Here is a 23,553-nt window from a genome sequence, read left to right as displayed (position 1 = left end):
TTCATTTCCCCAAACACATCCAATCAAACTTTTGAGATAGCCATTTTATTCGGTGTAGTTGATTTCCAGATAGAAAATATGTTTTTGAGGAGGACACTCCCCCACAACCCTCAGGGCAAGAGTTTTAAGTTATACCCTGGGGGTATATAAGGTTTTTATAGAAGGCGTTGTCGTAGAAACTTCAAAACAGGCAAATTCAATTGAAAATTCAAAGGGCTAGTGCCCTTTTTAACAGTTGAATGTGAATGGAGGGCACCTAGCCCCCCCCCCCACGCCCATCATCCCCCCAAACACATCCAATAGAACTTGAGAGATATTCATTTTGTTCAGCAAAGTTGATTTCCAGATAGAAAATATGTTTTTGAGGAGGACACTCCCCCACAAACCTCAGGGCAAGGGCTTTAAGTTATGCCCTGGGGGCATATCAGCTTTTTATAGAAGGCGGTGTCGTAGAAACTTCAAAAAAGGCTCATTCGATTGGAAATTCCGAGGGCTAGTGCCCTTTTTAATAGTAGAAAGTGATTTGAGGGGAACTAACCCCCCTCTGATGCCCACCTTTTCCCCCAACACATGCAATTAAAACTTGAAGACATCAATTTTATTAAACATAATTTTAATTTCTGGAAATTATGTCTTTTAGGATTGAAACTCGCCCAAAGCCTCAGGGTAAGGGTTTTAGCTTAAGAACTTTCCGAATCCTTCATATTATTTCTTATGGAAGGGATGCTCGTATAAACTTTAGAGAGGGCTCATTTGATTGGAAATTGATAGTTCTTGTTCACTTTTTAAGAATCAAAAGAGATTAAAAGGCAACTAGCCCCTTTCCCTCGTCCACACCCTAAATGCATCAGATAAAAATTTTGAGATAGACATTTTGTTAAAATAGTTCAAAGTTCTGATAACAAAAAACTCCGGTGTCGACACAGCCCACCAGGGCCCAGGGGTAGGCATTGTAAGTTATGCCCTGGGGCATAAATTATTAAGGTGTGTTTATAACTTATGGGATGGGGTTTTGTATGGGAGGAACACATAGTAAATCTATTATAATTATCCAATTATAAGGTTAAAATACATACTCTGTGATAGGTGCAAAATTGCTTTGGCTTCAAATCTGAAAGTATTTTAATGTCATTTTTTGTGAAATGTCTTTACCAATTAAGCTCATATTAAAGGTGTTTAGTTTTCTTACGATCTTGGCTCTAAGTTCTTGAGGAGTATCAACTTTATCTATAGAAGCCATAATTCCTGACTCCACCTTTGAAATTATTTTTGAATAGGAGATTGGTGTTGGAAAACAGAACTTAGAACCCTTCGACAAAACTGCCTCTTGTTGAATATTAAGAGGTTTAGAAGACAAATTCTTAATTGCTGGACCCAGATAATGACGAGGATAAAAAAAAATCTGAATCTTGGAACTTCTCAAATAAAAGTTTATTAAACTTGTCAACCAAACGAACCTTGGACAAATGAAAATCATGGCGAAAAGATCTAATGGCCATTTTCCTTAATTCGCATAAAAATGTCAGATGGAAGGTTATCTCTTAAAAGGGTTTCAACAGAATTTAAGTCCTTAGACAATTGAAGACTTCTCTGTTTTTGTTCATAAATTACGTGATTTAAAGCCATTAGGCTTAATTTGTTTTTTAATTTTGTTTCATTATCAGTTCCAAAATGGGTACATATTTTAAAAGATTTCGGAATCACTGATTCCTTCTTGCAATTTTTTAAGAAATTTATTTGATTTAACAGATTTGCATGTTTTTTAACTAAAGACAAATAATAATTAACAGATGTGGCTATTCTTTGCCCGTAAACTTGGCGAATGAAGGACCTTAAGCCGAACTAGCAAGTCATTAAAAAAACCAAAAAACAGAAAAATATAAAAAAAAAAAAACGAGACTTTTGCCAGTAGGGAGAAAAGAAAAGACAAATGCATAACAACGCGAATATTTCACCTGTATCCAAACAAGGCGTCTTCAGCACGAAAAAACACAAGAAAAACAGGATGAAAAAAACAAGATAAAACTAAAAACCACTAAAACCACCACCAAAAAAAAAATGTACAATTGGCGCAAACTGATCTACGTAGGGAAAAGATTTTATTATAGAGTTACTTCAGTGAGGACACCAGAGTAACTGAGGAAAAATAAAAAAAACTGTAAATTACTTTAATTATTCTGTTGCGAAAAAATCCTTTTGTTAGCTATTACTGAAGCAAATTGTTTTGGTCTAGCAGGTAAAAAAGTCCCCTGGTGATTATTTAAAATTTTAACTCCCTTATTGACTGTTGATTCACTCTTTTGAAGGTTATCATAAATTGGGTCATTATTTAAATTACCTGTGTCCCTATTTATTGAAAGGTTAGCAAACATATGTTTTTTAATTTCTATGGCTTCCCTCGCCTATTGAGTGTAACCTTTATCATTTGAAATAGCTAAGGCTTCATCAAATTTTACAAAATGATCTGGTTGAAACCAAATATGTTCTGCTAAAGCTGAAACAAAAGTTTCTGGAGGCTTGCTTAATTTTAAGGTTTTTTCTATTGAATTTCGGTGTTCAATAAACCTTTCAAGAAATTGTTGGCGAGTTCCACCAATAAAGAACTTCCCACAAGAACACGGAATTTTATAGACCCCACTTATTAAATTTCCCCGGGTCAAATCTTTACCAGAACTAAAGAAACTACCCATTGGCCTCAACAATTGGAAACATGTATCAATACCAAATTTACGTAAAACCCGTGAAAAATTCTCACCCAAACCAGGCACATATGGTAATGAAATGAAACTTTTTGATACATCTAAATCTAAAGACTGAGAAACCCCAATAACCCTACTATCATGTTTAACCCGTCTATTTTCAATTATTTTGTCAATGAACTTAATTGGATAGCTATTACAAAACAAAATATCCCTCAAGTATAACAATTCCAAATCCAGAAATTCATGGGAACAAATGCTAAAGGCTCTATCCACTAGTGAAATTACAACCCCCCTTTTCACCGACATAGGGTGGCAAGAATGAAAATTTAAATACCTATCACTGTGCGTTGGTTTTCTGTAAATCGAGAAAAGTAAATGGAGATCCCTTTTAATTAATAAAATATCCAGAAAAGGTAATTTATTATTATCCTCAAACTCAACTGTAAATTTAATATTATTATCAAAACTTACAAAATAGAAAAATACAAAATACAAAAGGCTTACAAAATAGGTCTAAGGAGTCCAATCGATGTTTCCAAACGCACACCACATCATCCATGAACCTACCCCAGAAGCAAGGGGAGATTCTAAAACTGTGTATAGCGGAGGTTTCAATGGCATCTATGAATAGATTAGCCAATAAAGGAGAAAGAGAAGCCCCCATAGGTAACCCAAAAATTTGTCTATAAAACTCCCCTCTAAAACCAAAATAAAAAGAAAATTCATTTACTAGAATACTTAGTCTCATAATGGCTTCAATATCCAAACTGGCTAAAGTCACATCTTGTATTAAATCAAAGTGTTTTTCTAATTTACTTTTTAAAATGTCCTCGCACCTCTTTAAATCACAATTTGAATGCATGGACACAACATCGAAACTGCAAAGAATTGAACTATCCTCCAACGTGAAATTTCGCAATTTATTGGTAAAATCAGTCGAATTTTTTAAATATGATTTTTGTGTTCCCAAAAGTGGACGCAATGCTACCGACAACCATTTTCCTAATTTCGAAACAGGCGACGGAAAAGATGACACAATGGGGCGGAGGGGGGCTCCAGTCTTATGAATCTTAGGTAGACCTTAGATCTTGGATGCCGAACAACCCCTGGGATAATATTTGTTATAAAACTGTGGGGTAATGTGAAAATTGTTTTTCAATGACTCCAATTCCTTTCTTGTTGATTTTACATATTTATCTGTAGGATCAAAGTCAAGTTTTTGTATGTAATAGTTTAAAAAATAATGACCTTCCCTTCCTTATTAGAGTCTCCTGTGCTAATAATTACATTTTTCCGTCCCTTATTTTTTCTGATTATGCTGAGTACTTAAACCTTTTTCCTATTATAGAGGACTTTAACTTCATTTTTTTTGTGAGCTGTCTTTACCAACTCAATTTATAATAAAGTTATTCAGTTTTCTTACGATCTCGGCTCCAAGTTCTTGAGGAGTAAGACTGAGAAACCCCAATAACCCTACTATCATGTTTAACCCGTCTATTTTCAATTATTTGGTCATTGAACTTATTTGGATAACTATTACAAAACAAAAAATCTCTCAAGTATAACCATTCCGAATCCAGAAATTTCTGGGAGCAAATTCTAAAAGCTCTCTCTACTACTAAAATTACAACCCCCCTTTTCACCGACACAGGGTGGCAAGAATGAAAATTTAAATACCTATCATTGTGCGTTGGTTTTCTGTAAATCGTTGTAAATCGTTGGTTAAATGCGTTGGTTTTAAGGATAATCACAGTGAATCAACAGTCAATAAGGGAGTTAAGATTTTAAATAATCACCAGGGGACTATTTTACCTGCTAGACCAAAACGATTTGCTTCAGTAATAGCTAACAAAAGGATTATTTCGCAACAGAATAATTAAAGTAATTTACAGTTTTTTTTATTTTTCCTCAGTTACTCTGGTGTCCTCACTGAAGTAATTCTATAATAGCATATTTTCCCTACGTGGATCAGTTTGCGCCAATTGTACATTTTTTTATTTTTTTTTGGGCGGTGGTGGTTTTATTGGTTTTTAGTTTTATCTGTTTTTTTTTATCCTGTTTTTCTTGTGTTTCTTTCGTGCTGAAGACGCCTTGTTTGGATACAGGCGAAATATTCACGTTATTTTGCATTTGCCTTTTCTTTTCTCTCCACTGGCCATCGTCTCCTGTGTTTTGTTTTTTTAGATTTTTCTCTTTGTTGGTTTTTGCCATGGCTTGCAATTTTAGCTGTAGATCTGTCATTCGTCAATTTTACGGACGACAATTAGCCAGTTCTGTAAATTATAATTTGTTTTAGGTTAAAAAACATTCAAATTTGTTAAATCAAAAAAATTTCTTAAAAAATTGCAAGAAGGAATCAGTGATTCCGAAATCTTTTAAAATATGTACCCATTTTGGAACTGATAATGAAACAAAATTAAAAAACAAATTAACCCTAATAGCTTTAAATCACGTAATTTATGAACAAAAACGGAGACGTTTTCAACTGTCTAAGGACTTAAATTCTGTTGAAACCCTTTAAAGAAATAAGCTTCCATCAGAAATTTTTATGTAAATTAAGGAAATGGCCATTAGATTTTTCACCATAATTTTCATTTGTCTAAGGTTTGTCTGATTGGCCAGTTTAATAAACTTCAATTTGAGAATTTCCAAGATTTTGATGTTTTTTTATCCTCATCAGTGTCTGGGTCCAGCAATTAATAATTTGTCTTCTAAACCTCTTAATAGTAAACAGGAAACCGTTTTGTCGAAGAGTTCTAAGCTCTGTTTTCCATCAACAATCTCCTATTGAAAAATAATTTCAAAGGTGGAGTCAGGAATTATGGTTTCTATAGATAAAGTTGATACTCCTCAAGAGCTTAGAGCCAAGATCGTAAGAAAACAAAACACCTTTAATATGAGCTTAATTGGTAAAGACATTTCACAAAAAAAATGACATTAAAATACTTTCAGATTTGAAAAAGGATAAATTCCTTACTATCACCAGAGCCGATAAAGGGAAAAATGATTGTAATTATGAACTTTGAAAACTATACTAATGAAATGAAATTCATTATTTCCGACGCTATTGTATACAAAAAACTGAACTTTATTCCTACATATATATATTTAAAATCAACAAGCAAGGAATTGGAGTCATTGACAAATAATTTTCAAATTACCCCACAGTTTTATAACAAATATTATCCAAGGGGTTGTTCGGCACCCAAATTCTATGGTCTACCTAAGATTCATAAGACTGGAGCCCCCCTCCGCCCCATTGTGTCAAATTTTCCGTCACCTGTTTCAAAATTAGGAAAATGCTTGTTGGTAGCATTACGTCCATTTTTGGGGACACAAAAATCAAACTTAAAAAATTCGACTGATCTTATTAATAGATTGTGAAATTTCATGTTGGAGGAAAGTTCAATTCTCTGCAGTTTCGATGTTGTTTCCACGTATTCAAATTGTGATTTAAAAAGGTGCGAGGACATTTTAAAAAGTAAATTAGAAAAACATTTTGATTTAATACAAGACATGACTTTCGCCAGTTTGGATATTGAAGTCATTTTAAAACTAATTATCCTAGTAAATGAATTTTCTTTTTATTTTGGTTTTAGAGAGGAGTTTTAGAGACAAACTTTGGGGTTACCTATGGGGGCTTCTCTTTCTCCTTTATTGGCAAATCTATTCATAGATGCCATTGAAACCTCCGCTATACTCAGTTTTAGAATCTCCCCTTGCTCCTGGGGTAGGTTCATGGATGATTTGGTGTGCGTTTGGAAACATGGATTGGACTCATTAGACCTATTTTGTAAGCATTTAAATAGTTTTGATAATAATATTAAATTTACAGTTGAGTTTGAGGATAATAATAAATTACCTTTTCTGGATATTTCATTTATCATTCTTGCCACCCTATGTCGGTGAAAAGGGGGGTTGTAATTTCACTAGTGGATAGAGTCTTTAGAATTTGTTCCCAGGAATTTCTGGATTTGGGATTGTTATACTTGAGGGATATTTTGTTTTTTAATAGTTATCCAATTAAGTTCATTGACAAAATGATTAAAAATAGACGGGTTAAACATGATAGTAGGGTTATTAATAATCATATTAATTACCTAGGTCTCATGCTTGACCAAAAACTTAATTTCCACCTCCACATTTCAAACACAATAAAAAAATGCTATAGAAAAACAAATATACTAAAAAGACTTCTTGCCACATCCTGGGGCTGTAAGGAGAAAACCTTACTCCAGTTTTATAAATCACATATAAGACCCCATATTGACTATGGGCTCATCGTCTATGGTGCAGTGCAAAGACCCAGATGCAAAAAATTGAAACAACACAAAATGATATAACACGTCTCATATTTGGTTTTAGGAAACCCTCAAGCACCAAGTTTCTGCTTATGGAGAGTGGATTAACAACAATAAGGGAGAGACGTAGATTTCTCTTGACAAAACATCTTACAAAAATTGAATCAAATAGCTCACACACCCTACATAATTGGTTAAGAAATCCAGCCATGTATAGAGGCATTGCAGATGAGTATGCCAATATTCAGAAGAAGTTTCCCGTACCGGCGAAGTCTATTGCACCTACTTTTCCCCATTCCCCTCCATGGAATTGGTCGATTCCCATAATAAATACTGATTTCTCAAAGTGGAATAAAGATTTAACCCCCATTGCTTTTATCAGGAAAAAATTTGCTGAACTTAATACAATTACCTATAAAACCCACTTCCAAATGTTTGTTGATGGGTCAAAAATGAATGAGAAGGTAGCAAGTGGTGCTTTCCTGCCTCACCTGAAAGTTGCAATGGGTGAGAGATTATATAATAATTTATCTATAATGTCTGCTGAGTTAAATGCCATAATCATGGCATTAGAACACCTTATGGAAAATCAACCCTTGATTGCAAATTCAAATAATATTATAGTATATTTCGACTCTTTATCAAGCCTTGAGTTGCTGGCATCAGCTCCTCAGTATAAGTTGGACATTGACACTTATCATTGTCTCAGTATTATAGATAATCTTGCTTCAAGTGGCATAAGAACTTATTTTCAGTACATTCCTAGCCACTCTGGTATAAGTGATAATCATCAGGTTGATGAAATAGCAAAAAATGCTATAAGTATTGACCAGCCAATTGGGAGACCAATCCCGTGTAGAGATATTTATCGATGGAGACACTCATATACTAATTTTGATCACATAAATCCCCTCCTTTCCCCCATACCCAATAAGTATTTTTCTAAAATTTACCATAGACTTCAGTATGGACCAAATGTACCAAATTTTCCTGTATTCTCGTATAAGTGGTTCAAGTGGTTCAAATCCCCTGCCCCCTCTTTGCAGGCATTGTAATGTGAATAATGAAACAATTCACCATTGCCTATTTGAATGTAATGTGCTGACGTCTGCACAACATACCTTGCTTTGTAAACTGCTAAAATGCTTCAAACACCACAAAATCTCACTATCAGCCAAGAGCCTAGCCAACTATACCTGCACACAGAGCATAGAAATCGACATCTATCATCTTATATTTGAACTCCTAGAGTCGAAAGATGTACTGAAAGATATATGAAATTATCTAATAAATATGAGGCAATCAAGCCAGTAGCTCTGTAGCCCACAGAGTGAATCAAAAGGAAAAGGGCTAAATAGTATTACTGAAAAGCCCGCCTGCTGTTAAATAGAAGAAGAAGAAGAAGAAATCAGCTTAGTTTTTTTTTTTTTTTTTTTTAATTCTTTGAAAACACAAAAATCTTGAGAGATAGAAGCTCTTTCAAATAATAAGAAGAAAAATGGAAGGTAGGCCCAGCTTATTTGGAGAATTTCAGTTTAAATGAAACAATAAAGTCATATAGTCTCTTCAGGCACTGTGAAATCTTTTAATCATGGGTAAAACTGCAGAACAACAGTTTGCCAGAAGGTGATATGCTAGAACAAAAAGAAAGAATAAAATTCTACTTTAGCTACTTTTGGCTATCTTAGCATTTTAAGCCATATCAATGTTTTTTGTTTTTTTTCAAAATTTATAAAATTTATTTGTGTATCTTTAATACCTTATAAATTGGGATTGGGCAAAGTTGTGAAGCTGAAAAAAATGTGAATATTTACCAAATAATATTATTGAGTTAAGAATAAAGTGAATACACCATTCAATGCCTTTTTTATGCTGCTTACAAATATTATAATCATTTCTATTGGAAATGAATTTCAGCCCCCCCCCCTAACCTAACCTAGGTTAGGGGGGGGGGGCACAAATATATTATTATATTTGTAATCAGCATAAAAAAAGGTGGTAAAATTCTACTTTAGCTACTTTTGGCTATCTTGGGAAGGGGTTAGGTTAGGAAAATGAGACTTTCAGGGATGGGTCCACAGGCTAAAGTAGGCCTATGTCCCAGGGAGGTATTTTGAAATACCTACCTCCACTCCTTCTCCCTCTAGAGGGTCATGAAATTTGCCTACATGACAGGTCTATACCCATTGAAATTTTGACAAAACAACATTTTACCTTAATTTTCAGTTATCAGTTTCTTTTTCTCTGGCTTTAGCTGTGAAAATGCAATTTCAGTTATTTGAGCAGAATTTTAAGACATATAAATAGTTTATTTCCAAAATTTAGGAAATGTATTTGCATATCTTTAAAACCTTATAAATTGGGATTGAGCAAAATTGTGGAGCTGAAAACAATTTTGTTGTACTTCATTTAAGCAGAAGATCTATTTTGCAAGGTTTCACTTCTATAACTCACATATTTTTAAAGGTCATCAAAGGTCAGGACCCTCTAGAGAGAGAAGGAGTGGAGGTGGGTACTTCAGAATATCTTCCTAGGACATGCTTTAGCCTGTAGACCCATCCCTAAAAGTCTCATTTTCTTAACCTAACCCCTGTCCAAGATAGTCAAAAGTAGCTAAAGTAGAATTTTACCAAAAAGGCATCAAATGGTATAGGCTATTCACTTTAGTTGTTACTCAATAATATGATTTGGTAAATATTGACCCAAAAAATTTTTGTTGTACTTCATTTAAGACAAAGATCAATTTTTTAAGATTTCACTTTTATAACACATGGATTATTAAAGGTCAGGATGCCCTAGAGAGATAAGGAGTGGAGGTAGGTACTTCAAAATACCTCCCAAGGACATACTTTAGCCTGTAGACCCATCCCTGAAAGTTTCATTTTCTGAATCTAACCCCTTTTTACCAAATTTTACCAATTTTACCAAAGCATATAGGCTATACATGCTTTTTGATGTACATGAGAGGTAAATTTAAACTTTACCTCCACCCCCCTAATGTGCAAATATATACCCTGAATTGGTATATATAGGGGTGTAGCTAAAATTCACTTGCAGCAAAAGTGATTATTTATTTAGGAAGAGCATAAAAAAGCATCAAGTAGTATGTCTACTTTATTGTAAGTCAATAATACAAACAGCAAAATATTTACCAAAAACATAGCCTACTCTAGGAAGATACTGCCAAGCTAGGCTACTATGTTAACCATCCTCCAATTTCTTAGTCTTTAATGTTTACATAGGCTACTTGACAGGTCTATATCTATTAGAATTTTTACAAAACAACATTTTACCTTAATTTTCAAAAGTAGCTTGTCTAGAATCTTACCTGTAAATATTAGGCTCTTTGAGTTCATTGTTCTTTCCATTGATGAATCCTTTGGGTAAAGGATAGGCCTAGCAGCTGTCTAGAAAGAGATATTCTAAAACAAAAGCTCTTATTCATGGTAATTTGTTTGTTGGGTATAAGTTTAGGATTTAGGCTGCTGAGAAAGAAATGGTTTGTGGCATTTACCCTCCTGGAAAATCCCCCCCCTGGTTAATACCCCCTGCAGAAAATTTGTTTTTCCAAATTTGAAATTTTATTTGAGTTGTTTTTTCTTTCCTTAGTTTCATTGAGAAGTGCCAAGGAAAAGGAAAAAGAGAATTTACACACAATAAGTATGTTAAAACTTAGAAAAAACTACAAATCCAAAATTGTTGAAATACTTCCATATGAACTTGTGCAATTTTTGGCAGTAGCAGGTGCCAAATTAAAATAAAGAAGAAAAAAAAAACATAAATCATCATCAATTAAGCTAAAAACATATGGCCACACAAAGTTTAAAAATCTCTATATGTATAAAGAAATAATGGGAATTGCCTTGGCAGACACTGTATCTTCACTCTTGTCTACCCTTGTTAATGCACAGAATGAAATTGCCAAATTGAAAGAAAATCTTTGTCAAGATATTTACTAGCAGGTGACTGAGAAATGAAAAGGAGACAAAAATATAATCAATGAACAAGTAATTAGCACTATAGCCACTGAGATCTATGATGTGATTAATCTGGACTACAGTTCAGATTTCCAAGTTTGCTAGTGTTGAAAAAAACGCTTAAAGGGTTTCATGCTCAAATTATATGGCTAGAAAACCATATTGATATTCTAGAATACTACAACAACAATCTAGAACAGGAAAGAAGGTTGAATGCTCTTCTAATCCATGGGCTGTCTCAGGCAGGTGGTGAAACACTGACTAATAGTGTTTTATGGCTATTTGGCACTAAGTTGGGGATCAGCATAATTGCTTCTGATATTAAGTCAAGCAAGCACTTACATACTTGAGCAACTTCAGTGGATAATTTTCTCCTGCCTATTTTTGTCACCTTTCATTCCACTGATTGTGTAAAGTGCATGTTTGCAAATAAGAAGAAACTAGCCCAATCAAAAGTATTTATATCTGAGCACTTAACACCAAAGCAGAAACAACTTTTAAATGTGGCACATGATAAATTTTGTGTTAGGAATGTGTGGACTCATGGCAGCTGCATTTTAGCTAAACCAGAAAATAGTTCAGCCATCTTGAAAATCAGGTCTCTTTATGACCTAATCACTGATCAATCAATCCATTATTGTGATGATGTTGAACAAATATTCAGTTTTATTTTGTTATCTGGAATTCTTTGTTTTTGTATCCTCAGTTTTTTTTTATAAGTTTCTTATTGGTTTGTTGTTTAGATATTTTAGAGTTGCAATCTTTCAATTTGGTTTAGTATATAAAACACCATCATATAATGATGATATTTTTATTAGGGAGATGGAGACTTTAATGGAAAATTTTAATAGTCTCCTCAAAAGTCCAAATTGTCTACATTTTCTCAACTTAATGATTCCTTCTTTTCACCGATAACTATCCCTACACAAGTTACTGGGAAATCTGCAATACTAATTGACATTATATTTGTGGACAGAAATCGACTTGAATGTTCATATGCTGATGTTTTAATTACAGATGGATCAGACTGCTTTTTCCTCATGAGTAAATTAAAGAATTCCTGTGGAATGATACCTAAGAATGATCATTTAAATAAAAAAAATTTGCATGATTTAGAGAAGATAATTTAAAAATTTGAGATAGAAATGGGCAATGTAGATTTTTCTCCAGTTTTTGAAGAAGATGACCCATTGGCTGCATATGATATTTTTATTGGAACCCTTACAAATGTATTAAATAAGACTTGTCCTCTTAGAAAACCAAAAAGGGCCAGGGCAAAATTCCCTAGAAAACCATAGATTACTCAGGCTATTCTAAATTCCATGAATTGAAAAAATGAACTTTATACAGTATTTTAGCTGAACCATCTACTATTAATTTTCAGCAAATTAAAACCTATAGGAATATATAATAATAATAATAATAATGATATATTGAAAACCCATCATATACAGTAAATGTACAATGACAGAGTATACAAAAATGTGAAAAGAGGAAACAAAAAGAAAACATACTAAAAAATAACAACAACTTCTTTGAAAATAGCAACAAGGACAACAACTTCTGAAAGGAAAAAAAAAGAAGGAAACAAGAGGGAAAATTAAACAAGCAAACTTGCCCACTTGTGCTTTAGAATTGCTGGTTTTACTTTTTTCCGGCTAATAAGTGTCTCAACAGCTCAATTTGGGTCTGCTAGGTTGTAGCACCGAATCAGAAAACTATTTTTGTCCAAGGTGGCAATTTCAGTAGGTACTTGGCAAAACAGAAAAATAAAGAGCGGATTTTAGACTTTCCACAGTTTGCCAATAATTTCCAGAAAGGGGTCACATATAATATATGTGGCAGAGTGGTAGCATTGTAAATACATGCCAGTAGTGGGTGGTTAAATCTCAGAGTAGATTTAACAGTCAAAGCATAGGAGCTGGAAATTTGCTGTTCAAGATATGAGATCAGGAGGGAGCAGGTATGCTGTAATGTGGTACCTATTGGCAGCCCCAGATATAGTATTTTATCAACTCGTTTTACTGAGCAATCACCTAGTGTGACATTAGTAGGAGGGTCATTCTTCCAATTGTAAAGCATGACTTCTGACTTTTGATAGTTAAATCTCAGACCAACTTTCTCATAATTGGACTGCAGACATGAGAATATTTCTGAAAGGCAGTTGAGCATCCAGCTGAGATTCAGTATGTCATCAGCATATCATACTAGGGAGATGTCAATGAAACTGAGAATGCATGATGAAGCACAGCTGTCTTGAGGCTCAATAATGTAGTTGTTGAAGAAATTGGGGGATAAAACTGCCCCTGACGGGCACCTTTATGGACTGGTATCAAAGCTGACCATGGGACAGGCAGAAGGCCTTTATTGGAAGAGAGCTTGAGTTGCACGTGAAGGTGAGAGTAAAGATCACGCAAAGCCCAAATGATATTTGAGTTCACTCCTCTTTTAGCTGATTTAACAACATAAGCACATGAATCAATGAATAAAATGCTCTTTGCAGGCCTAAGCCATCAATTGCTAGGCTTTCTCCTGATTTGTGTGCATCCAGGAGTGCATATGCAACAACATGGAACACTTCAGCACAACCAAAACCATGTTGCAAACCAAATTGTCTTGGTGGACTGCAACACAGTTTTTCAAACTCATCTACAAATAAAAGTTCAAATAACTTGCAAAGAGAAGTAGCAATTGTGATTGGACAGAAAGAGGAGCATTGCATGTAACTTTTCCTTTTTGAGGAACTGGTGTAAGATCTCCAATTGAGAAAGTGGTTGGGACAATACCTTGAATGAGGATAATGTGCATCAGGAGTTACATGACTAATGAGAGTCGGTCGACCACTTTTTAGATGGAGTGCACTGATCTCATCAATCCTGAAAGATTTTTTAGGTTTTAGGCAAGAGATGGCCTTGCATACAGCTCCCTCTGTTACAACATAATCACCCTGAGGACAACTATCTAAGAAGTTGTCCAACTCAGCTTCATATCTTTTGTTGAGGGCTGGGTCAGGAGGCAAAAATTCTGACCCATAGTATCCATACCATTCAGAATCAGGGATAGCAGATGCAGACAAAGACTCATCGTTTTTAGAGGACAGAAAACGCCAAAGGAGAGAAGGATTAATTTTGACCCTTGCAGATTCGATATCAATCATCTTTTTTCTGTGAGCTTTTAGCTCCTTTGCGAATTTTCTTTTGTCAGCAGGTAGATTGAATTGACTACTTCAAAGGGGGTTGTCCACAAGAAATCCAAAGTTGAAGCAAAAATTTAGACTTAGAATGGGTATCCACTAAATCTGGATGGGTATCCACTAAATCTACTTAGAGGGATGGCAGCTTTTTCAGCAAAGTGAAGGGCATGGCCAATTCTGTGCAATAAATATCGACTGATAGTTATGTTTCCTCCTTTTAAATAGCAGTTAATCTAGAGAGACAATGGAAAGGGACACGGATCTTACTAAGGACTCTGGCAACTTCTTCTTGAAATAAAACAGGGTTAATTTTACACCAATCACAGCAAGATCTAGGAGGTGTTTTTGAAGTTGTTTGTGTTTGTGTATCTAAGCTGTGGCAAGGGATCTCGGCTGAGAACTGTATTGGTAAGTGATCAGATAGCTGAAAATCAAGCACAACCTTGACAGGCAAAATCCTGAGATTTGTGGATGCAATGACGTGATCGAGATCTGATGTAGACATCAAGGTGTGTATGTGTGTAAAATTGAAATCTTTGCCCTTGAGATCAAACTGGTCTCCAAAAATACTAAGCAACAACATAGAATGTAAAGACCTAGATAAGAGTGGTTCATTCAAATCACAACTTAAGTCACCAGCTAATATGCATTGAAGGCTTAAGGATCTAATGCGGTTAATACACTGGCTGAGTTTATCACTACAATAAGTAAAATCATGCTCCAAACGCTCATCCTGGTAATTTGTAGGCAAATATGCATTAATAAAAACACAGCCCTCAACATGAATTGCTAGAAAATTATCATTCACTTCAAATACACTAGATCTTAGAGTCAAACAAACAAAAGTGGCTATACCACCGGAGGGTCACCCTTTTCCACTTAGCTGCTTTGCTGAAACTGAATAAACCAATACTGAACTATTAAAACTAAGAATACTTTTACTGCAGCTTGTGACGAAATGTTCTTGTAAACAAACAACTTCATTTTGCTCAAATACAACATCTAAGATCGGAATTTTATTTGTGAACAAGCCATTAATGTTCCACGATAAACATTTAACTGCAGAAGCTTCAGACGTCATTTCTTTTGTGGATTACTTTTCGAAGGACATTTTACACTGTAACATGTGTTACTGTCGATTTTGCATTCAACACAGAATGTCGGCTGTCTGCATGGTTCATCTTGCGTAGAACGATTTTCATTTGAGGCACATCTAGAGCATAAAGGTTCAGCCATACACTGGGAAGCAAGGTGACCGATTTTGTGACATTATAGCATCGTCTTGGCAAGAACGTAAACGGATCAGCAGGTAGACGCTTGTAGCCGATAACCACCGAAACACTTAGAAACTGTTGGAGCTCACTGATAGTGTCAAAATACACTTTGAAAGAACGGGATTTTCCGCATTGTTCAGTCTTCATACAATTCGGGATTAGATTTTTTAGTCCATCACAGTGTATATCCTCAGGGATATTTCGAAGCACATCTATGTGCAGGGGTTCTCAAACAGTAATTCTGAAATTGGGCTTGGAAGATTTTACTTTCTCAACGATTTTCGCTGCTGCAGCTTTCAACCTGACCACAAGCTTCCATTCGTTTGCAGATTTGCGAAGTTTGCTAATGTCATTTGCGTTTTCACAGAAACTCTATGAAAGCTTTCCAGTCATTTGGGCAATTGCGTTCCTTGGGGGGATTTTTCAAGACAACAGAATAGGTAGGATCTTTGGGCTTGGACGTTTCAGGTGCACTGCAACTGCTTGTGAAAATACTGGAGGCTGGAGCGGACTGGGTAGCTAAAAAACTATCAAGCTTCTGAGAGAGTTCATTTACTTTGGCAGTAACTGTTGCATTCACCGCATCTCCGATGACCTGAACCAAGTCGGGGTCAAAGATGACAAATTTTGGCATGGTGACATTATTTTTCGCAGCTGCTACTAGAAGTTTGCACATTTCAATGATATTGTCTTCATCTTTAGATCGGGTCACTAGACGATTCATAATATTCAACTCATTATGAAGGATTCACTTTGCCTTTATAACATCTTCATGTGTATAGAAAGCAACACACGCTTTTACAATACAGTCCAATTTTATTCCATCTGTAAGTGCTCTCGTAACACAATTCAGTAATGGATTCAAAATAATTTTTTCACTTTCAGCCATCATAGGTCCAAGCGTAATCAAATCTCAATATAAAGTTGCAAAACAAAGACTTACCCGCAAGGGGGGCTTTTTTAAGTATCCCCTCTTTCCAATAAACGCCTTCTAATTATCCAATCCAAATGAAATAGTACAAATAGGTCAATCCCACAGCCTGACAGTCAATATAACCAAAAACCGGTTTTTTCAACAGATTATTCTCTCAGAAAATAAGAGGTGTCAACTGCATGAATGCTTGACGTTGACTGAAATGGATTGAAACGAAAGGCTGAAAAAATGTATTTGCAAAATGAATTTATGAAGCATAGACATTACATGAAAAAAAAAATGAAAACAGAAAATTCACCCCTGGGTCAAAATGGTAAAATAAAGGTTATCATCTAAACAACAAACTGAATGGGGAAATTTAACCACTCCGAATGAAATAGCAAACTATTTATGTGAATATTTTTGTAGTGAGGGTTCAAAACTATGTGAAGATGCTCAGAAAAAAAATTAACAGGTTCCCAAAATAGTTCAATTAAGTTCTAGTAGGTAGGCTACTCAAATGACTTTTAATCTTTGTGATGTAAATGAAGTGGGAAAAATTATCAATGGAGTGCATTCAAATTCAAGTGGTGTAGATGGGATTTCACAGAAGATTACAAAATTGGTTCAGTTAGTTATAACACCTATTCTATGCCATTTTATTAATAAATCAATGGAAAAGGGGATGTTCCCAGAAGCTTTGAAGGTCGCTAAGATAATACCATTACACAAAGGAGATAAAAGAGATGACCTTTGAAATAAAAGATCTATTTCTATTCTCTTTTTTTTCTAAAATATATGAAAAAATAATTGGATCTAGGCTAAATGATTACATTGAAAAAAATGGAATTTTTGAGTCGGAAAGCCTTTGACACAATTGACCATAAAAATTTATTACTCGTGCTGGATAAAATTGGTGTGACTAGAAATAGCATCTTATGGTTTAAGTCTTACTTGAGTGGACAGAAGCAGATTTTGGTGAATGGGTCTTCAACTTCTGTAGCTAATGGAATAACAAGCAGAGTACCCCAGGGGTCTATACTAGGTCCTTTTTTATTTTTATCAATCGAATTAAATATTATTTGTCAGAGGCTGGTATAACCCATTTTGCAGATGATACTCTTTTACTTGTTGCTGCGCCATCAGTTAATCTACTTTTTGATAAAATGAGAATGGCATTTGTCGAGTTTATTGAGTGGGCAGATTTTAATCTTTTGACATAAAATTATACGAAAACTAATTACATTTAATTTTCTCGGACATCCAGTATTGAAACTAATTCAGAACTAATTATAAGTGGTAATCAAATAAACAGAGTAAGGGTACCGAAGTATTTGGGTTTTATGATTGATGAAATCTATCATGGAAAACACGTATGCTTTGCATGTATGCTTTGCTGAGTTAAAAACTTAGTTTCAAAGAAAATTATTAGATTACTTTATTTTGCTATTTTTTACCCATATATTTCCTATGGGTGCTATATATGGGAAAATAATTTTGTGTCATGTTATAAAAAAATTCAGAAAATTCAAAATAAACCTGTTAAACTTTTGTCACCTAAAATATTCATTACTCAAAATATTAACTAATGTTTACATTAAGAATCAACTTCTTGATATTTCAAAAACTAGAGATTATCAAGTTAGTATTTTCACGTATAAATATCTTTAATAATTTGCTTCCCTCTTATTTCAACAATATGTTTTCCATTAATAGTCATCTCCATAGTCATGATACACAAGGAGCATCAAATCTAGTACATCAATTTAGAAAAACAAATAGAGCTTCTTTGTAATAAGAAATTTTGCTCCCTGCGTATGGAATATAATACCGGTTGCGATTTGAAATGCAAGTCATCTAATAACCTTCAAAGCCATAACCAAAGGATTTTTCATTGGAAATGAATAGAATATATGTATGTATTTTGTGTAAGTAGAAGGTTTGATGTATTTGTATGGATTTGGGGATTTAAGCAAGAAGAATAAAGTAAAATAGTTCTTTTAGAATACCTAGAATAGAAGATTCCCACCTGCTCCCAACAAGCCTTAGGGATTTTCTTAGCAGGTGCAGCAAAAATGTTCTGTATATTTTTTTGTGAAATAAAATTATCTTATCTCCTTTAATGGCATAGTTGGCCTTGGGAACCAACAATTTCTTATCGTTTAAGTTTTTATAGACAAAAGCATTGTCAAATTCTACAAGTTAGTTTTTCTTATCTTGCAAGTGTAAATCTACCACAAATCAACATTAATAAATAAATGAAACCCAAAACAAACACAAATTACAATAGATAACCTAATCAAACTCAAAATGGGGAGGGGGGTGTCTTCCTCAAAGACATAATTTCCAGACCCTTCAACTATGATGAACATAATTGCTATTTCCAAATTTTGATTAGATGTGTTAGGGGAAATGATGGGCTTGAGGGGGGGGGGGGTGTTGCTCTCAAATCACTTGACTCTTAAAAAGCGCACTATAACATCCAATTTCAAATCAAATGAACCCCATCTGAAGTTTATATGACCACAAATTGCATAAAAAGCTTATATGCCCCCAGGGCGTAACTTACAACCATATCTCCAGGCATCTGGGGTGTTTTGTCAACCCTAGGCATTGTTATACTTTTTTTTTTATTATCAAACAGTTCGTGGTTTAATCCTGTGCTAACAAACTGTAAGTAAGGAGCGACCCAGCTCAATGTTAACTGAAACTCTAAAAAACGGAATTTTGATACCAATAGATACATAAAAAGAATCAGATTTTAATTCTCATTTCAAATATATAAGTTTCATCAAGTTTAATCTTACTTATCAAAAGTTACGTGCCTGAAAAAATTTGGCTGATTTTCAGAAAAAGGGGGAAAGACCCCCTACAAGTTATAGAACCTTAATGAAAATTACACCATTAGATTCAGCTTATCATAAAAAGCTACTGTAGACGTTTTAAGCACCTATGTACAAAAATGTTGAATTGTGCATTTTTTGCCAGAAGATAGATCACAGCTGCGTGTTTATTTATTTTTTTTTTGTGTGTTTTGTTTTTTCAATTGGTGATCGTATCGACCCAGTGGTCCTAGAATATCGTGGGAGGGCTCATTGGAACGGAAATTAAAAGTTCTAGTGCCCTTTTTAAGTGCAAAAAAAAATGGAGGGCAACTAGACCCCCTCCCACGTTCATTTTTTTCCCAAAGTCACCTGATCAGAATTTTGAGATAGCCATTTTGTTCAGCATGGTCGAAAATATTATAACTATGTCTTTTAGGATGACTTAATCCCTCGAAGCCCCCAGAGGGAGGGCTGAAAGTTATGAACTTTAGCCTACCCAATGTTAACATATAGTATTGGTTATTGGGACCCGGCTCAATGGTAACCGAAACTATAGAAAACGGTATTTTGATACAAATAGATGCATCCAAAGAATCGCATTTTAATGTTGACTTCAAATATATAAGTTTCATCAAGTTTAATCTTACCCATCAAAAGTTACGTGCCTCAGAATATTTGGCTGATTTTCGAAAAAAGGAGGAAAGACCCCCTAAAAGGTATAGAACCTTAATGAAAATCACACCATCATATTCCGTGTATCAGAGAAACCTACTGTAGAGGTTTCAAGCTCTTATCTACAAAAATGTGGAATTTTGCATTTTTTGCCAGAAGAAAGATCACGGGTGCGTGTTTATTTTTATTATTTTTTTTTTCCCAGGGGTGATCATATCGACCCAGTGGTCCTAGAATATCGTGAGATGGCTCATTGGAATGGAAATTAAAGGTTCTAGTGACCTTTTTAAGTGACCAAAAAAATGGAGGGCAACTAGGCCCCCTCCCACGCTCATTTTTTTCCCAAAGTCACCTGATCAAAATTTTGAGATAGCCATTTTGTTCAACATGTTCGAAAAGATCATAAGTATGTCTTTTAGGATGACTTAATCCCCTGAAGTTCCCGGGAGGAGGGCTGAAAGTTATGAACTATACCCAATGTTAACATATAGTATTGGTTATTGGGAAGTATACGGTACAGACGTTTTCAGGGGAGATTTTTCCTGGTAGTGGGGGGGGGTCAGGGGTTATGTGGGAGGATCTTTCCATGAAGGAAGTTTTCATGGGGGAAGGGACATTGCTATGAAGGGGACGCCGGACTTCTCAACATTATTTAAAAAAAGATCAGAAATTAAATATAAAAAAAACTAAAAAAGTTTTTCAACTGCAACAGCAGCAACATCAAAACTTTAAATGAACAGAAAATATTACATATATGATTGGGTTCACCCCCTAGTCAATACCTCACTCTTTAATCCAGAGATTTTTTAGTACTTTCATAAGAGCTATATATTCTAATTAACGACCTTTGTGATTAAGCGGTCATTTTTAAAGAATTGGAACAAAATTCGAACTTTCGCTTAAAGAGCAAGGTATTGACTAGGGGGCGAACCCCTAATATACGTATTAAAAATATATGAATATAGAAGGTCGTTACGTAAATTAATTCGTAAGTTGCATATATTTATTACTAGTAAGAACGTTCGTAAACAAAATGAAACAATTTTCGAGAAAGTCATTTAACAAAATAAAAGTAAGTTAATATGAAATTTTTTTTTTTAATAATTCATGTAGTGTGAGCCAAGATCAAATCCAGCATTTATTCAGAAAGTTCACAAATTAAATTAAAAAAACAAGTTTTTTTTAGCTGAAAGTAAGGAGCGACATTAAAACTTAAACAGAAATTATTCCGTATATGAAAGGGACTGTCCTCTCCTCAACGCCTCGCTCTTTACGCTAAAGTTTGACTTTCTCACAACTCTATTTTTTTAAACAATAAAAAAATTTAGCGTAAAGAGCGAGGTATTGAGGAGGGGAAAGCCCCTTTCATATACAGAATAATTTCTGTTTTTTTTAAGTTTTAATGTCGCTCCTTACTTTCAGTTAAAAAAACTTGTTTTTTTTATTTAATCTTTGTTTGAAAAGAATTGCTATCTCACAATTTCCATGAGATGTATTTGGTAAAAAGATGTGTAGTCAGTGGGGGGGGGTTGACCTAGTTGCCCTCCCTTATTTTTGACTCTTAAAAGGGAGCTAGAACTTCAAATTTTTAACCAAATGAGCCTTCTCTTAAGTTACACAACCGTCCCTTCCATAAAAACCTTACGTGCCTTCAGGGCATAACTTACAACTCTTGCTGTCAGGCTCTGGGGGTTTGTTTCAACCTTGCCCAAAAGCCTTGTTATACAATATTTGGATTATTTTGAATAAAATGGCTGTCTCAAAATATCTATTAGATGAATTTGAGGAAAGTGTAATGCGTGTGCAGGGGGGGGGGGTAGCTGCCCTCCAAATCACTTTGACTCTTAAAAGGGCACTAGAAATTCTGATTACCGATCTAATGAACCCCCTCCAAAGTTTGTATGACCTCACTTTCTATAAAAAAAAACTTATATGCCCCCAGGGCATAACTAACAAACCTTGCCCTGAGGACTGTGGGTGGGGGGGGGGGTAGGGTTGTCATCCTCAAAGACATAATTTCGGGACCTTTCAACTATGCTGAACCAAATGACTATCTCACAAATTTTATTGGAAGTGCTTGGGGAAATGATAGGCCTGGGGGGAGGCTATTTGCCCTTCAAAGTGACTATTAAAAAGGGCAATAGCCATGGGCGTAGGGAAGAACTTCAAATTTACGATAGATATTAGCGAGAACTTTTCGTATGTTGGAATTTTTTGTTGGATGTTACCTGGTAGATGGTTAAAAAAGCTGAAAATAAACAGAAATTTCCAAATATCGTTTGCGATATCAACATTTACGTTTCGATCTTCAATATTGATTTTCGGTCCGATATATAGATAGGAGACTGGCCCACTATCGGCTGATTTTGACTTGTTTAATTCTCCATGAATTGATTCAAGCGATAAGAAGTGGCTGAGCATGTCAAAGCAAAAGTACCTCATTCAATACCATCCTTGAAAAAGACAATTATAAATACTCCGCCATTTTTCCACCTGGATGCCTCTCTATCCAAGTGGTCAAGAGTGCCAAATCTGGGCCATCCTGGCACTGGTTCAGTCGTCTGTGTCTTACGTTTGACCACCAGACAAAAGAAAAAGAAAAGTGACCAGGGAAACATTAAAGCTTGTTTTTTGTTTATAAAATCAAAATAGAATATGGTCAGAACAAAAAACTACAAAATAAATTCTATTAAGGTTAAAAAAATAAAGAGCATTAATTTCAAACTACACACTGACTGATCAACACCAAAAGTAAGCCAATCCGCTAATCTTGTTGTTCTAACTTTCAGTAGTGGCAGTTTTATTTCAACTTCTGTCTTTAAGACACTATTCATCTCGTAAGTTAGCGCAAAGTCCCTTGCTCCAGTCTTCTTCCAAAAGAGGACCTTAAGTTCTTCAGTTGCTACTTTTGATAATGATAACATTGTGAACAGAATTCCCTTTCTTGCTCTTCAGCTCAATCAGAATGTAATCACCAGCCTTGACTTTCTCAGTGTCAAATTAGAAGTTGCTGGTAGGGGGCTTGTCTTCATTGTCTATGCTGGGGTCTGAAGAGTTGTTGTATACAGGATCATCTACGTCAGAATCGTCACTCTAACTGTAACTCTTGTTGCCAGAGACACGCCTTTTGCTTTTTAGTCTTTTTACTAGTTTGACTTTCTTCCGTTTCAGAACTAGGGTTTTTTGGCAAATACAACTTCTATCATAGCAGTAATGCATTCTTTCATAAGGATGTCAGTGAGCGCTTTTGACTTTTTCATTTATTTTTTTCCTGTTGATTTTTTGGGTTTGAGTTGATTGATAAAATGCTGCAAGTAAAGCAAAGAATGAGAGGCAGTAATCCAGCCAGAAGTATTTTCTGAGCTGATCATGATGGTTCCTGGTTAAGCTCCCCTGAGTAAAATTTCCGGACACTGTTTTTGTGGGGAAATAAGTAGAGGAGGGACTATGTTCCCAACACATAAACACCAGCGCAAATCGTGGTCAACTGACCTCTTTCTGCTGACGTGACCTTCCCTACTTACTTCTGGCCTCGCTGTGCAATGATTTTACCAGGCTTGTCGATTTTTTCAGACCTGATTCGTCAAAACTTCCAATGTCTTGTGGTCTGAACATGTGTTTATATAAGCCTCAATCCAGGTTGTTAAAGAAAGCTCCTACACTGTGACAGTTGAAAGCAGTTGTCCGTCATAGGCT

General features: G+C 35.0%; 1 protein-coding gene across 1 annotated transcript in view; it reads left to right on the top strand.

Annotated features, from left to right (window-relative positions):
• Positions 1-8,409: 8,409 nt before the first annotated feature.
• The window catches only part of LOC148950627 (uncharacterized), a 47,534-nt gene continuing 32,390 nt past the window's right edge, over positions 8,410-23,553 (top strand). The window contains exon 1 of the mRNA XM_089091679.1: positions 8,410-8,508. Within this exon, the coding sequence (XP_088947805.1) occupies positions 8,502-8,508 (7 nt within the window). The 5' untranslated portion in view covers positions 8,410-8,501. The remainder of the gene's footprint in view (positions 8,509-23,553) is intronic.

The sequence above is a fragment of the Artemia sp. Qi Xiang Cuo genome, chromosome 7 (assembly GCF_049724085.1).
Source record: "Artemia sp. Qi Xiang Cuo chromosome 7, ASM4972408v1, whole genome shotgun sequence".
Taxonomy (NCBI): Eukaryota; Metazoa; Arthropoda; class Branchiopoda; order Anostraca; family Artemiidae; genus Artemia; species Artemia sp. Qi Xiang Cuo.
This window is presented reverse-complemented; position numbering and strand designations above follow the sequence as displayed.